Genomic DNA, 14039 nt, shown 5'->3' with positions numbered 1-14039 from the left:
TTGTATACTCTCTTAGTCAGCGCAGTATCTAATATTACAGTCAAAGAACGGACACAGCGTGTTTGATTTTGGAGAATTTAGGAGTCCCCAAGTTAATATCAATGAACACATTTCACGGAATGCTGCCGTAATGTAATAGTTTGCACGCTGCACTTGCAATCCAGAACATAAATGATACACACATCTGGTTACACTTTGTCTCAGGTTGAGCTCGGTGGCTGTCACGGGGTGTTGACATCATAGGGCGCCTGCGTGTCCACGTGCCAGAGGGCCCCGAGGGAGGATTGGTCGCGTCACTCGGCTGCCCGAGGCAGCTGCGAGCAGCCCGCAGGAAACGTCTGCTCCTAAGTCGGGGCAACAGTCAAAACCAGCGAGTCGGCACAATGATACTTGCTGCTTGGCCTCTGGCTGTACATCAGTCGGATTTGTGTTCGTTCGTGTATAAATGCGAGCGCGTGTGTGTGCAGGTCGTATACGTAGGGGGAGCGTTGGTTTAGCGGTTATCACGCTGCGCTACGAACCCGGCGACCCCAGTTAGATTCCAGCTCACGGCCAACACCAGTGACGTTTATATGAACCGACGCTGGGCATTCCCTAGATCGACTCTGCCTCAAATGAGTACCTGGTGTGGTGTGTAAACATCGCCACCCATCCCCTCGTGTACCGTGCCGGCCTTCATAAGTGCTCGCTAACAGAACGTGCCCCAACAGTCTGTTACAGGCTATACGGGGGATCTTTGTTTTTGCGTGTTGTATATGCCACAAAGCTTGCAAATTCCACTGCAATGAAACCGTTCATGTTTTGAAACGTTTCCAGTGCGGACGTCCATACATGTGTGTATGTGCGTTCCAGCTAAGTGCGCTTCATTTCACGATGACAATCCCTCGTGGATACTGCCTAGCGCGGGGTGTTCGCATGCCATTTCCCTGGGCCTGAAATAATTATAACTCAACAAAGTGGCTTATCATGTGGAAATGTATCACAGCAAAACACTCTACACGCATATTTCTAAATGTGGAGGGAAAAACCGGAGGACCCGGAGAAAAATCTACGCGGCCACGGAGAGAACATGTAAACTCCAAATATACAGGCGTCACAGCCAGGATCGAACTCATGACCTGTATACCAGGCGAGGTATTAACATCTCGACACCATGGCGTATCGCCGCCGGGCAAGCTGGGTTCAGGCCGGAGAGAAACTGTTGTGACCAAGCACTTACACTAACATCGCACATTGAGGTAGGAAATAAAAACAGTGGTGGCCTTTGTATACCTTGTCCGCAGCCTATGACACTGTCCGGCAAAGAAGCCTCCTTTCTGAAGCTCTCCCAACTGATACAATGCCAGTGGACAATGCGACTGCTGAAGGCAACACTATCCAACCGCACGTTCCATGTCCATTTAGGAGGCCAGCTGAGAAAAAGGACGGATACTGCTCTCGAATGACCTTCCACAGGGATGATATTTAAACTGTCCCTGGTTAACCTGTACATTAGCGACATACCTCCAACAACATGTAGCACATTCATTTATGCTGTCGATTTGGAATTAGTGGCGCAGGTAACAACACTCATAGAAAGGGAGGACAGCCTCACCACCAACTTAAAGAAGGATGCAAGAACATTTCCAACACTGGCACTTTCCATCTTAGCAATTCAAAAGCGAACCAAACGCTCACTGCATTTCTGTCAGAAGAGGATCGCCCACGAGACTGATCCACTTTATCGTGGTGTGAGAAAACACGATGCTATCCATCCACGGAGATGGTGACTGCTTGCCACCACCCAGGCTAAAATCACGCCCAAGAAAAAATTGTAACACAAATGGGACAATTCAGATGTCAAAAACAGGAGCCTGATTGAAGAACCTTCTGGATTCAGACTATCCCAGTGATAGTAGTTGATCATAAACTGCATCAGGACTTCCCACGGGCGATGTGGATATCTGATCCACAAGTTCCAATTAAAATACAGTGTGCACTGCGAATATCAAACAATGAAAACATTGTGTACAAGTCGCCCCTTAGATTCACTTCCTGGCTGGACGACAAAAGTAAATTCTGCATGAGATGATGTTCTTGACTGAATATCATAAATTGTTCTACCTTTGTAAATGTTGATATTTTTACATGACAGAAGAAGACAGCCAAATGCATATTCCTCCATCATTTTTTTTTCTAGCTAGACTCTTAAGTTTAGTATAATAGTATCTCTGGTCTGATATTCATAACATATCTCTCCAATTAGAATATTAAACGACCTACCAACTTACAGTTTATTTTACGACATCCTCCGAATGTATGATCCCAATCAAATCTAACTCTAACCATGAAACAACTAATAAGGGAGCACAAAGCTACTTGAGGTAAAATATGCCATCTTAAGTGTAATTCCAGTAAATGTTTAGAATTGTATACATACAGGGGCTTTCAGGTACATTTTATTTTATGCAAAGCTCTCTAAGACACCTTTTTGGTTATATGATACATTTGATATTTACTGTACACCTAAGAATCTAATAACTAATTGATTTATAGTATGATCACAGTCGTCAACTATATGGTATATCATGCTTGGTTTTTTGGGTTAGATCATGTTGATATGTGTAGTTAAGCCCGGCACCACTCGACACATCCAATTAGTAAGGTTTGTCACGTAAACAAAACATGCCAATTGTCACTAGTTCAGCACACCAGTGTGTTGGAGAGTAAACCCACAACACTAGCATGGTACATAAAGAGAGTAAACCGACAACATTGGCATGGTACATAAAATACAAAAACTAAGATCCCGGTACTAAATATGTTTTACTGAAGATATCAACAGAATGTGTGTACCGGATTAATTGCTTTTGTGGCAAATGCTATATTGGTCAGACAGGACTAATGTGCAGCATGGGACAAAAATAACACCAAAGAAATATTAAATACTCCCAAAAATAATTGTCGGCAGTTGCAAAAGTTGCAGAACACGCGTGCCACCAAGGACACTCAATTGATTTTCACAATGTTGAGGTTTTGTGCAAAACTAGTTACGACTGGCCAAAACTAATGAGAGAATCTATACAATTTTAGAGAAATAAAATAATTGTAATCGTTCTGATAGCTACAGGCTTAGTGCTGATTGGAAGCGTATTATAAAGTGATACACTGTTTAATTGTATGCTGATACAAGTCACCGTTGGTTGATGGTGATTAACTGTGAGCAGCCAATATCAGGTATTGTGATTTTTTGACCCAAACTGCAGAATGTACATACATAATGTACATCAATAATGTACATATATAATGTACATGCATGATGCACATTATGTATGTTGATTAACTGTGAATAACCTAACCAAGAATAGCTATCCAATTGTAGTTTGTATGAATACATTAACCCCCCCCCCCCCCCCTCTGGTCTTCGCACCTGATTGGATCACAAGTGGTAACATCCCATTTATCCCTCTATTTAAGACCGACACAGCAGGATTTCTCCACAGTTCTGGCTGTCGCCTGATGAGGCTGGTTGTAATTTCTGGTGAAACGTCGTACTCGAATTGTAAATGTGGGTTTACTCTCCAACACACCGGTGTACTGAACTAGTAACTAATTGGCATGTTTTCTTTACTAATTGGCTGTGTGAGGTGGGGGCGGGTTTAACGACACATTTATATCTATGCGATCTTACCCAAAACACCTCTATGATGGATATCAAGCTTGATTGCCCTTTAGAGAGACTGGCCTAATCCATATAAATGTGAAATCTCATCTAGTGGCTCAGGGCCACTAAATTGGTGCCACCCGTCAGCGGTTTGGTAAAGGGAACTCTTTCACCTTTTGACTTTGAATAAACTTCATCCCACTTTGAATGGCAGACTACCAGAACGAATGTAAATAACACAGTAATGCAGTAACTTTGTCTAATTACTTACGTAGTCTCACTGGGCGTCCCCACAGGGGCGGAAAAGTCATCGCAGCAGCCGTCTCGGTGTCCCGTTTCAAGAGTCCCCAGCAACAACAAAAGAGTATCGTGAAGTGATAACTTGAGCCGAATGGATAACGCTAGAGTCCACGCGCAGCTGTTTTGTGCGCAAGGGCACGTGACATTAGACGGCTGTCCTGCTTTGTTTATCTCGCCCAACACGTGTTTGTTATTTATTTTTGTTAAGCCTTTTTTTCCGCACAGTGCTTGTCCCTTCATGCTGCCAAGATCTTTAAAAAGAAAGTTTTCTCCAAGTCAGAGGATATGATTCCATCTGTTACGCAGCTGATACATTCTGCGGTAATTTAAATCAAAATAGTTTGGCGATGGGACTTGGCACCACGGGTAGTCTACTGTTTACAATAAATAATGCTCCATGGCAAAGCTAGAGTACAGACAGTTCACTCTTATGAAATTGGTAGGCTCACGAAGGGGTGCTGATAGGAACCACTAAGGGCCTAGTGCTGTGTGTTATTTTTACATAAACCTGTGTTATTTTGTACAAAAGTGCAGCACTAAAATTATTTGCTCTCGTCGCAGCTGATGGAAGGGCCTCCACTAGAAATAAGCTCTAGAAATCCCATCTTGTCGAGGCAGCTTATGGAAGGGCGTATTTTGGCCTACACTTTTACGATGGTTAGACTTGTTGGAAGAAGAAAGGGTATCCAAAGTTTATCTCATCACACTCAATCCGCCAATCAAATAACTACACTGTACCATTTATATAAGGAGATTGAATATACCTGCACTGTTGTTTCAACTGAATCCTTTCTTTGTGCAGAACTTGTGAAATTGACAAAAAGGACAGCAATATGCTCTCGTGATTTTGTGGCCTCGACATTGCTGTTTACAATGAAATGCATAACCTATACATATTTACACATTAAGTGCCACATTACTTACATTTTAATCAATTCAAGAAATAAAAAATATCAAGCTATTTTAAGCCATAAAGGTGATAACAAAAAAACTGTACACAAAATACTTCTCAAATGAAAACACAGTGCCAGCTAAAAACACAGTGTGGAAAATACATCAATCAAGGCTGGCCCGGTGGTGCCGGGTATATGCCGTGCAGTGATTGCCAACTGGCGACGCGTCTGGCCCCAGGCTGATAAGAGTGACCCCTGCGTGTGTGCCTGCCGTCTCAGCACCCCGCACCTAGACCGCATTTGTGACAGCGGCCAAATAAAGTGCCACCGATTGTCATGGGGAGGGTTGCAGGAGCAGAGGAGGGGGCAAGGCCACGGATCCCTCGCTGTGCGAGAGAGATCACAAAGAGGCCAGCTGCCCGCCGCAGCAGAGGAAAGGAGTTATTGGTTATGTTTGATGGGTTTATCCCGGGCCGCCTGGAGAGAGTGGGCCAGGAAAGGTCACACAGATATGGCAGCTTGGCTGGCTGAGTCCCGTATTGGGCCCATCTCTTGGGCTGTTTCATTTTCAAATTCAAAAGTGCCATTTTCTGCTATTGACGGGCTACAAAGTCGAAATTGCTGCATGTGTATAGCTTATCTCTGTCTTTTCCCTCACGATTACCGATGAAAAACACGGTTGACATTTTGCAAGTGTTTTGCCGCTGCAGCACGAACGCGTGTCATTTGCTAATTTATTTGCGCAATTATTTTCAAGTGCCACAAACATGGGCATGGTGGCTGCCAGTTAGATCATGGACCACTACAATTGTTTGTAAAAGTAAGCACCATACATACTTATATTCAACTATTGTGTTTACGTGTGTGTAGAAACCTTGGGCACAATTGCCCATAACAAATTATTTGATGAACATCTGATGACATACAAAAATTGCTCTCCTGTGCATTTTCCTGTTGTACCGCATTCTGTTTGGCATGATGTCTAACGCTTCACTCCATGCACTGGGAGATTCTTGAGGGACTGAATTGAGAAAGTGAGCTGCTCAATCCACTTCCTAAAGAAGCCCCCTAAACATTGAGAGGATCACTCAACAACACACGATACAACCTGAAAACACATCGTAGAGTTATAAATCATAACTGCGAAAACCTATGCAGTAGTACACATTCACCTCATCACTGGGAGGGGCGATTGTGAATTGCACACACATCCCTTACACCACACATCCCTGCCGGCTGTGCTCTTTCGGGAATGTGAGCCCTGGAGTGAACTCCCTCTCAGCGAGCGGCAGTCTCAGCTTGAGGAGTGCAAAACAAAAGGGCTGGTTTCACGTGCTGCTGTACCAATGTTACTCTCCTTCCTAATTTTGGAAGAAAAAAATGCGCCGGTATCTTTGTCACCGAAAAAGGGGACAAATCGCCGAGGCGACGTGTTTAGATCCTTTCGCGAAGATGTAAATCTCACCAATATCCAGAGCCCAAGAATAAAAACAAAATAAGCGTTGTGAGCATTAAAAGTAGCATAAGCTAAACTAATTCATATGATCTTCTTGGTTATTTCGGTAAAGTCACGTAGAAGGGAAGTAATAAAATAATAAAAATAAAACATAATAAAATAAAATAATTCTCACGACGTTTCGGCTACGTCGTGAGAATTATTTTATTTTATTATGTTTTATTTTTATCATTTTATTACTTCCCTTCTACGTGACTTTACCGAAAGAACCAAGAAGATGAATCCCTGCAGTCACGAAAGCTTTAAATCGAAATTTAATTCATATGATTGAACCCATATGGCAAGATTCACACTTCATGCGTCTTGCCTGGTGATTTGCTGTGGGCAGAGGAGTTTTAATCGGCTTCGCCAGGCGTAACTGTCCAGGTTGTAACATGTGAATCACACCTGCAATTACGAATAATAACAACAAAGCTCACCTCTTTCAAACGGAGTGAACACTCCCGCTTATGACATGCGAGTTCTTTCTGCCAAAGACTGGTGCATCAAGTTATGTCTGAGCCCTCGGGGCTGCCAGGATAGTGGCTAAGAAGCTGCAATTGTCAGTGGTCTGTGGATACCCCGAACAATACTGCTGGATTAATTTTAAGCAGTGTGCCTCCCACACAACGTCTGTTTATATACAGATGCCTCTCCTTTGTAATATAATGGATAAAATATAGGAATCCTAAATATATGCAGCTTTTACGAGAAACATCATTGTTATGCTGTGTAGTATAATGTTGTATGGTTCATAATAACAACTTTACTTTGCCCACGCAATTTCAGATTCCAGCTTTTCAAAATATATATTGGGTATTTTATTGGCATCATAAATATTCGCAAGGGGCACACACACACACTGTAAAATATACAGTATATGTCGTGTCACTGTTTTCTTCTTGCATTAGTGACGTCAACCGTTTTTACATTTGTAAAGGAAATGCAGGTGCTCGATGGAGTATCACATTCCAGGATCGCGAGATATGGCAATGACTTGGGGAGGCCTTCATTACGCAGTGGATTTATAAAGACTGATGATTACTCTTTGATTCTTTCGGTAAAGTCACGTAGAAATAAATTAATGTGTGTGTCTCTCTCTCTTTGTCTCTGTGTGAGTCTCTCTCTGCTTGTGTGTCTGTCTGTGTGTCTCCGTGTCTATGTTTTGTCTCTCTCTCAAATTTAGCAATCTTTGGAAGAACGTAATCAACCAGGTGGGGTGTTGACTGTTGTGTTGGCCGACTCCCTGTGTTGTATTGCATTATATTTTCAAGTTTACTACGTGTGTTTTCTCATTCATTTGTACCTGATGATGGTTGCTTGTGTTGCAATCGAAACGTCGTATTCTATTATTATAAAATTTATTTCTACGTTACTTTACCGAAAGAACCAAAGAGTAATTGCTGCAGTCACGAAAGCTTCGAATCAAGTCTAATGATGGTGAAAGTAAAAATCTCATCAAATAATCCTTATTGCATCCCTTACTGTTGCCATCCGTTACTCCTTGGTAAAACTTCCTCCGTGCGCGGCAGGGCCTTTTGCCAATAAATTCGCAGCCTCAAGTGTGTCAACGTGTTAGGTGGCCCAGAGTGATGAATACTTCATGTTTAGCCACCACATGGTCAGAAAGGAAATAAGGTCAGTTTGTGATGATGCAGCGACCGTATTTATTGCTTGTGGAGGAAAACGCTTTCTGTTGCTCAGCACAAATGCATACGTATCTTTAAAATCTGAGTGTCCAGTTTCGTTTTGAACAATGAGATTAATTGCTAAGTGCCCTAAAAAGGTGCCCAAAGTCGGTGTCCAATTCCGTTTTTTTAACAATTGGGTTAATTGTTGCCAAGTATCCCAAAAAGGGCCATGTGTTTTCGGTTCTACTGAAACTATGCCCTGTGTTAAACAGCTCTCAAAATACTGTCATGCTGTCTCAAAATGGTGTTTCTTGTATGCATACGTTTGTTTATAACATAAGAGTTATATATGACGTAGAGAGGTGAATGTTCAATTTGATCTCAGTTACCTTGAGTCCTAAGGTGAACAGGCTTGGACCATAAGCCATTTTGATCGGTTTCGTTAAACGTTGTTGTTTACATTTTCATGACAAAAAAAATACATAGATCATTCAAATAAAAAAAAGGTTTTCTTTGTTTATTTTACATACATGCATTATAAATGGGCGGCAGGGTGGTGCAGTGGTAACACTTGTGCCTCACAGCAATAAACACCTGGTTTTGGTTGCCGACTCGAGTGCCTTTCTGTGTGGAGTTTGCATGTTCTACCCTGTTCTGCATGTGTTTTCTTTCCTCAGATTTCCCCACTTTCCTTCCACAGCTAAAAAAAACAGACAATGTAACTGCTATTGGCCAAACATCCAAATTCTGAAAAAAATGTCTGCAAATTACTAAAATTGGAATGACACATAGCAACATCGCCCCCCATTGCAAAAACTAGACATGTCCCTCCTAAAAAGAGTCATAAGACTAAGCGAGGCTTTCCTGAGTAAATAAGCATAATAATCTTCTTGGTTCTTTCGGTAAAGTCACGTAGAAGGGAAGTAATAAAATAATAAAAATAAAACATAATAAAATAAAATAATTTTTTTTTATTACTTCCCTTCTACGTGACTTTACCGAAAGAACCAAGAAGATGAATCCCTGCAGTCACGAAAGCTTTAAATCGAAGCATAATAATAATAATAAAATGTATTATTTTCCACAACAAATGCGGCATGACTTTACGCAGAGGCGAAAACAATGCACGCTTTGGGGAAATGGTGCCATTTAGCGTGCGTGGTGTAAGGATATAACTATTTAGCTTATCCAGGCCACTGATCTTTACCCCATTCTTTTTTCACTCTTCATACAAACATAAGTGCATATAACCTTTTCGAATGGCTATTGTATGCAGCACACATACCAATCACGTCTTCGTCAAATGTCACATCATTGTTACCCTTTCCCTCGTGTAAATGCACCACTTAGAGCAGTAAAAGATGTTGGGTTGGGTTGCACCGAAAAACATTTGGAGCACAAGTACAATGATTTTTTTTTGTCCTTTGATTTATACTGTATTATTTTAATAAACGTTCCTAAAACATGAACTGAACATGAAACGCTAAAATGCGAACGTTAAAGAATAAACTTAAAAAAAAACTAAATAACCACAGCTCTACCGATTATCTTGTCACGGAAATGCTTTAATTCACAGTATATTGATATGTTAATAGATAATATTGATTAATGATTGATCTAAATCCTTGAATAATAATTTACCGGAACACGGATGTGTGGTATTTCTATTTAAGCTTTTGAGAAGAGGTTGTGATATTTAATTATGATGCAAATATATTCGCGTGTGTAATGTTGAGTAAATTCCATTTGAAATGAATTGGCCAAGGATTGCATTGTGTTGCTTATTGCGCATTTCCTTGTCTGTGCTGTTACAAACTTAGCCATGTGGTTATAAATTAATACAAATCATGAGCACATTTCACATTGACATTAACTTGTTTCTGTAGAAAGTGAATTGATAATTTTGCTGGAGGAGATCGGGGTGATATACAGCTCTAAGGAGAGGGTGTGTGAGGCGAGCTTTGAGTCGATGTCAGGCACATCCTGGTTGACTTTGCAAAAACTATTTTCACTCGTACTTTTCTGCGGAAAGTATCGCTTTAGTCTCAGAAAGGAAGGGCACTCTGCACCCGATGACTAAAATTGCTTCCAAATGTTTTAACCTCTCAAGCATGACTTATTAAAAGCAAAAAATATATATTTTGTTTTAAGTGTCAAAGCAACCCCCCTGGAATGTGTTGACATTTAAAAATATAATTTCAGAGCAGTCATATATGTCGTAGCAGTCCACCAAAGTAGATACAATTGTACGAGACCGTTAATGCATGTATTATTGTAGTCGGGTATTTGTCTGTGCAATTAGACATTCTCCATCCATGATTATAAATTAATGGAAAGCTCCCCGTGTTTCACATCGACTTGGATTTGTTCATCTGAGAAGCAAATCAATGTTTAATCTGAAAATCTAATTTCGGATTAACACAGGTCACTCTACTGCGCAGGTTCAAATGAACTGACGACCAGTAGGACCTGTTCATTGTTGTGAAAGAGCAGCTGTTGATAACCGAAGCTTTGAGACATTCAAAGCGAGAGTGTGTGCTATTAGCATCGTTGGGACCAGGGCAATGAGGGCTGGCGTAAGAGACGGCACCCATCTGTGCTCGCCTACTCAAGTCACAATGAAGTTCCCCATTGGATAGGCTCCACTTGGCTCATTACTCCTCAACTTGGTTTCCAAGGAAATGTAAAATGTGCAGTTTTGTTTGAAAGCTGTCACCTTGGAAACAAAGGGTGCTGGAAAAGGAAGACATTTCACGCTGCCATATGTGATGCACAAGTAAGCACAGTTATGCTGTATTGAGCACTGGTGGTGTCAGTATGGTTGTCATTACTGTGGTGGACCTCAGAAGATGAGAAACCTGTCTGCACTGGCTTTGTCAAGGCCATACAGCCTTCATAAACGTGTGGAGCAAGTGCTGTTACCTATTGAGGCCTGCACATAAGGGGATGGCATGGCCTACACAACACCCTTTGTCTCCCCAGCGCTGATGTTTACACACCCACACCAGGTATGCATTTTAAGGGGTGGCCCAGTGCAAATGTTGATACCACTCACCACCTATGTTATCCGTGGCTGGGAATCAAGTGTAGGTCTCGGTATACATTGTTGAGTGCACTAACATGCACGCATTACAGTGTTATTAGTATTATGATCATTACTGTGGTATATTTGGCCAGTTATAAATAACTTCAGTTTGTGAGCCAGTTTGTATCGCTGTCATACCTGGCATTTACTCTACATTGACACTGAGTGTACTGACGTGTGTCTGCATAATTCGATACGTAATATTCTTTGGCTACTTAATATGACAAGACACACTCAGCATTCTGTATCTTCTTAATATCCTTTGACTACTTAATATGACAAGTCACGCTCAATTCGATGCATTCGATAACATACACCTGGTGGAACACAGGATAGCATGGGATGGAGGGGTGACACTTGCCCGTAGCAAATCATTAATGCACACTCGCCCACCCTACCGATGCAAGCGGCAGGCTATCGATTTTTAAACACTTTCACCGCGTGCCGATTTCTAAATGATTTTCCCCTCTCCCAAGATGCCTAATTCGGCAGTGTTGCCAAGTCTGTTATTGTGCACGAACTACAACCGAGGCTGACGCCAATGTGCCTCGCATGAAGAGGAGGAGGAGGTTTTCTGCTACGAACCAGCACTGATTCGCTCCCCCTAAAACCCACATTTCCATTATATTTTTCCTTCCCTATTGTTATGTGGTGTGCATGCGTGCACCCAGTGGCGGCCCCTGCAGTGAGAACCGAGGGCATGTTAATTGATTTCAAACCCAATTAATGTCCTCATTATGAGTCCTTGTTAGTGATGATATTTCTTCCTGCCATATGGTTCTGCCTGAGACAGCAAGCAGCCTGGCATTTAAAAAATGTGCTCCCTCCATTAAAGCGGATAGGGGCCTCGCTGGGTTCCACGACCGATGGAAACCCCTCGCAAATGAGATGGGGGTTTTTATGGTGTGGAGAATGCCTGGAAGCATCCTGATGTGTGAAATTGAAGATGGTAGAAATGCTGCCTATTCTCACTGCTCTGTGATTTGATTGTATGCCGTACAGTAAACCCGAATGCAAAATCTGCCATTCTGGGACTGCTGAGGGAATTTAATGGAAAAATGTGGCACATTAAACTTTTACGTGTTGAATACATCAATGTTTATGGTGAAAATTAAATAGAATTGCATTTTATCACTTAATATATTTAAATATATATTTAAAAGTATAGGGTGGAGTGAGCGGTGGTGAAGTGGTTAGCGTGTTGTACTGTGAACCCGGAAATCTGAGTTTGATTCCCAGTCATTTACAATAGTGGGAAATTATATCTGAACTTGTCCTAGGTAGCCATTTCAGCAGCCTGCACTAACCAGTTTGGTGAAGCATGATCAAACAACCCCCATCCAGCTGTGAATTTATGTTAAAATATGTCAATATAATGTTCAATTATTGCATTGTTTTGGTTCTCGTGATCGCTTGAAATTAGGGTGGCATGGTCTCAAACTTTTACTGAAATATCAACTTTGTGAATTTGACAGTTTTACCGCATCACCTTTTTCGCCACTGACCGCTCAGCACCATCTCGCCCCCTCCCCCCCAGGAGTGCAGAGGAAGCCGGAGGGCTGGGTGGGGCTAGGATGCTGCGAGTTGGCCATCGCTAATGAGTGCAGGCGAGCCTGCCGCCAGGTAAGAAGGGATGCCACGATGCACATCGACATCATCATTACGTCGTGATCATTCATTATTCATACCGCGCCCCCCCACCGCAGCTCGATCGCCAAACATGCAGTAGGCCAAATATACAAATCAAATCTTGATTATTGCCAGTAACGCCAGCATTTTGCCTTACCTGGTAAAATAAAATAAAAAGTTTCATATTTGATGATAAGCAAATGGGCACTATACGGTGGCAAGATGTTAACTACCTCGCCTGGTATACAGGAGGCTGTGGGTTCGATCCCCACCCCATTTAGAAACATGCGCTTAGAGTATTTGGCTGCTATCAATTTCCACTTGATAAGCCACTTTGTTGAGCTATCAATTGTGCCCAGGTCGCTTCTGAAAAAGAGCTTTATAGCTCAGCAGGCTTACCTGGTAAAATAAAAAAATTTGTTGAATAGTTTAACCTGCATGAATTGTAAAGTATAAGATTCTTTGGGTCTTTCGGTAAAGTCACGTAGATAGGTTCAAAGAAAATAACAAAAAACTACGATGTTTCGATCGCAACACAAGCGTTCGTCATCAGGAAGAGGGGGTTAGCTTCTAAAGGCAAATTGTTAATAAAGTTTTGAAATGGGCATAGTCTTATGTCAGCAGTCAATGTCAATGTAAGTGGTGGGCAGCGACCGCGACGGTGGTGGGTATTCCACCAATCAAAGGGCTGCCGAGTAAAAATTAGCATGTTAAAGTAAGATCGTTGAGCGGCCTCCACGGCCAGCGCCCTGAGGTGGTGATGTTAATGTGAGAGATTAGCATGTTAAATTCAGGCCAGAAAACCATACATTTCAAACAACACAAACGTGTGTAAAAAGTTTGGAGCTTCTGTGCATACATGTAATTATGCAATAAGCATATATACACAGATGCTGTGTTCTTGAAAACAATTATATTGGTAACTAGCGGGAAGTACCCGGCGTTGCCCGGGCGAAAAAGACAGACACATCGACTTACACACACTTACAGACATTGACCCACACACAAAAACACATAGACTTACACACACACACATATGGACTTACACATATTGACATCTACTTTAGATACACACACATGGAGTTACACACACATATCGACGTACACACATACAGCGACACATCGACCTGCACACACATATGGACTTACACACACACATATCGACGAAGACACACACACATGGACTTACACACATACATGGACCCATGCACACACATCGACTTACACACACAAACATCACACACACACGTACATAGAATCACTCACACAACACCCTACACACACACATATGGACTCACACACACAGACACACACACATGGAGTTACACACCCATATCGACGTACACACATACAGTGACTCACA

General features: G+C 42.0%; 1 protein-coding gene across 1 annotated transcript in view; it reads left to right on the top strand.

Moving 5' to 3' along the window:
• Window positions 1-14039, top strand: part of RECK (reversion inducing cysteine rich protein with kazal motifs) — a 115615-nt gene that overhangs the window by 54058 nt on the left and 47518 nt on the right. Inside the window, exon 6 of the mRNA XM_061555681.1 lies at window positions 12585-12670. Within this exon, the coding sequence (XP_061411665.1) occupies window positions 12585-12670 (86 nt within the window). The remainder of the gene's footprint in view (window positions 1-12584; window positions 12671-14039) is intronic.

The sequence above is a fragment of the Lethenteron reissneri genome, chromosome 21 (assembly GCF_015708825.2).
Source record: "Lethenteron reissneri isolate LAM-NWPU_2019-01 chromosome 21, ASM1570882v1, whole genome shotgun sequence".
Taxonomy (NCBI): Eukaryota; Metazoa; Chordata; class Hyperoartia; order Petromyzontiformes; family Petromyzontidae; genus Lethenteron; species Lethenteron reissneri.
This window is presented reverse-complemented; position numbering and strand designations above follow the sequence as displayed.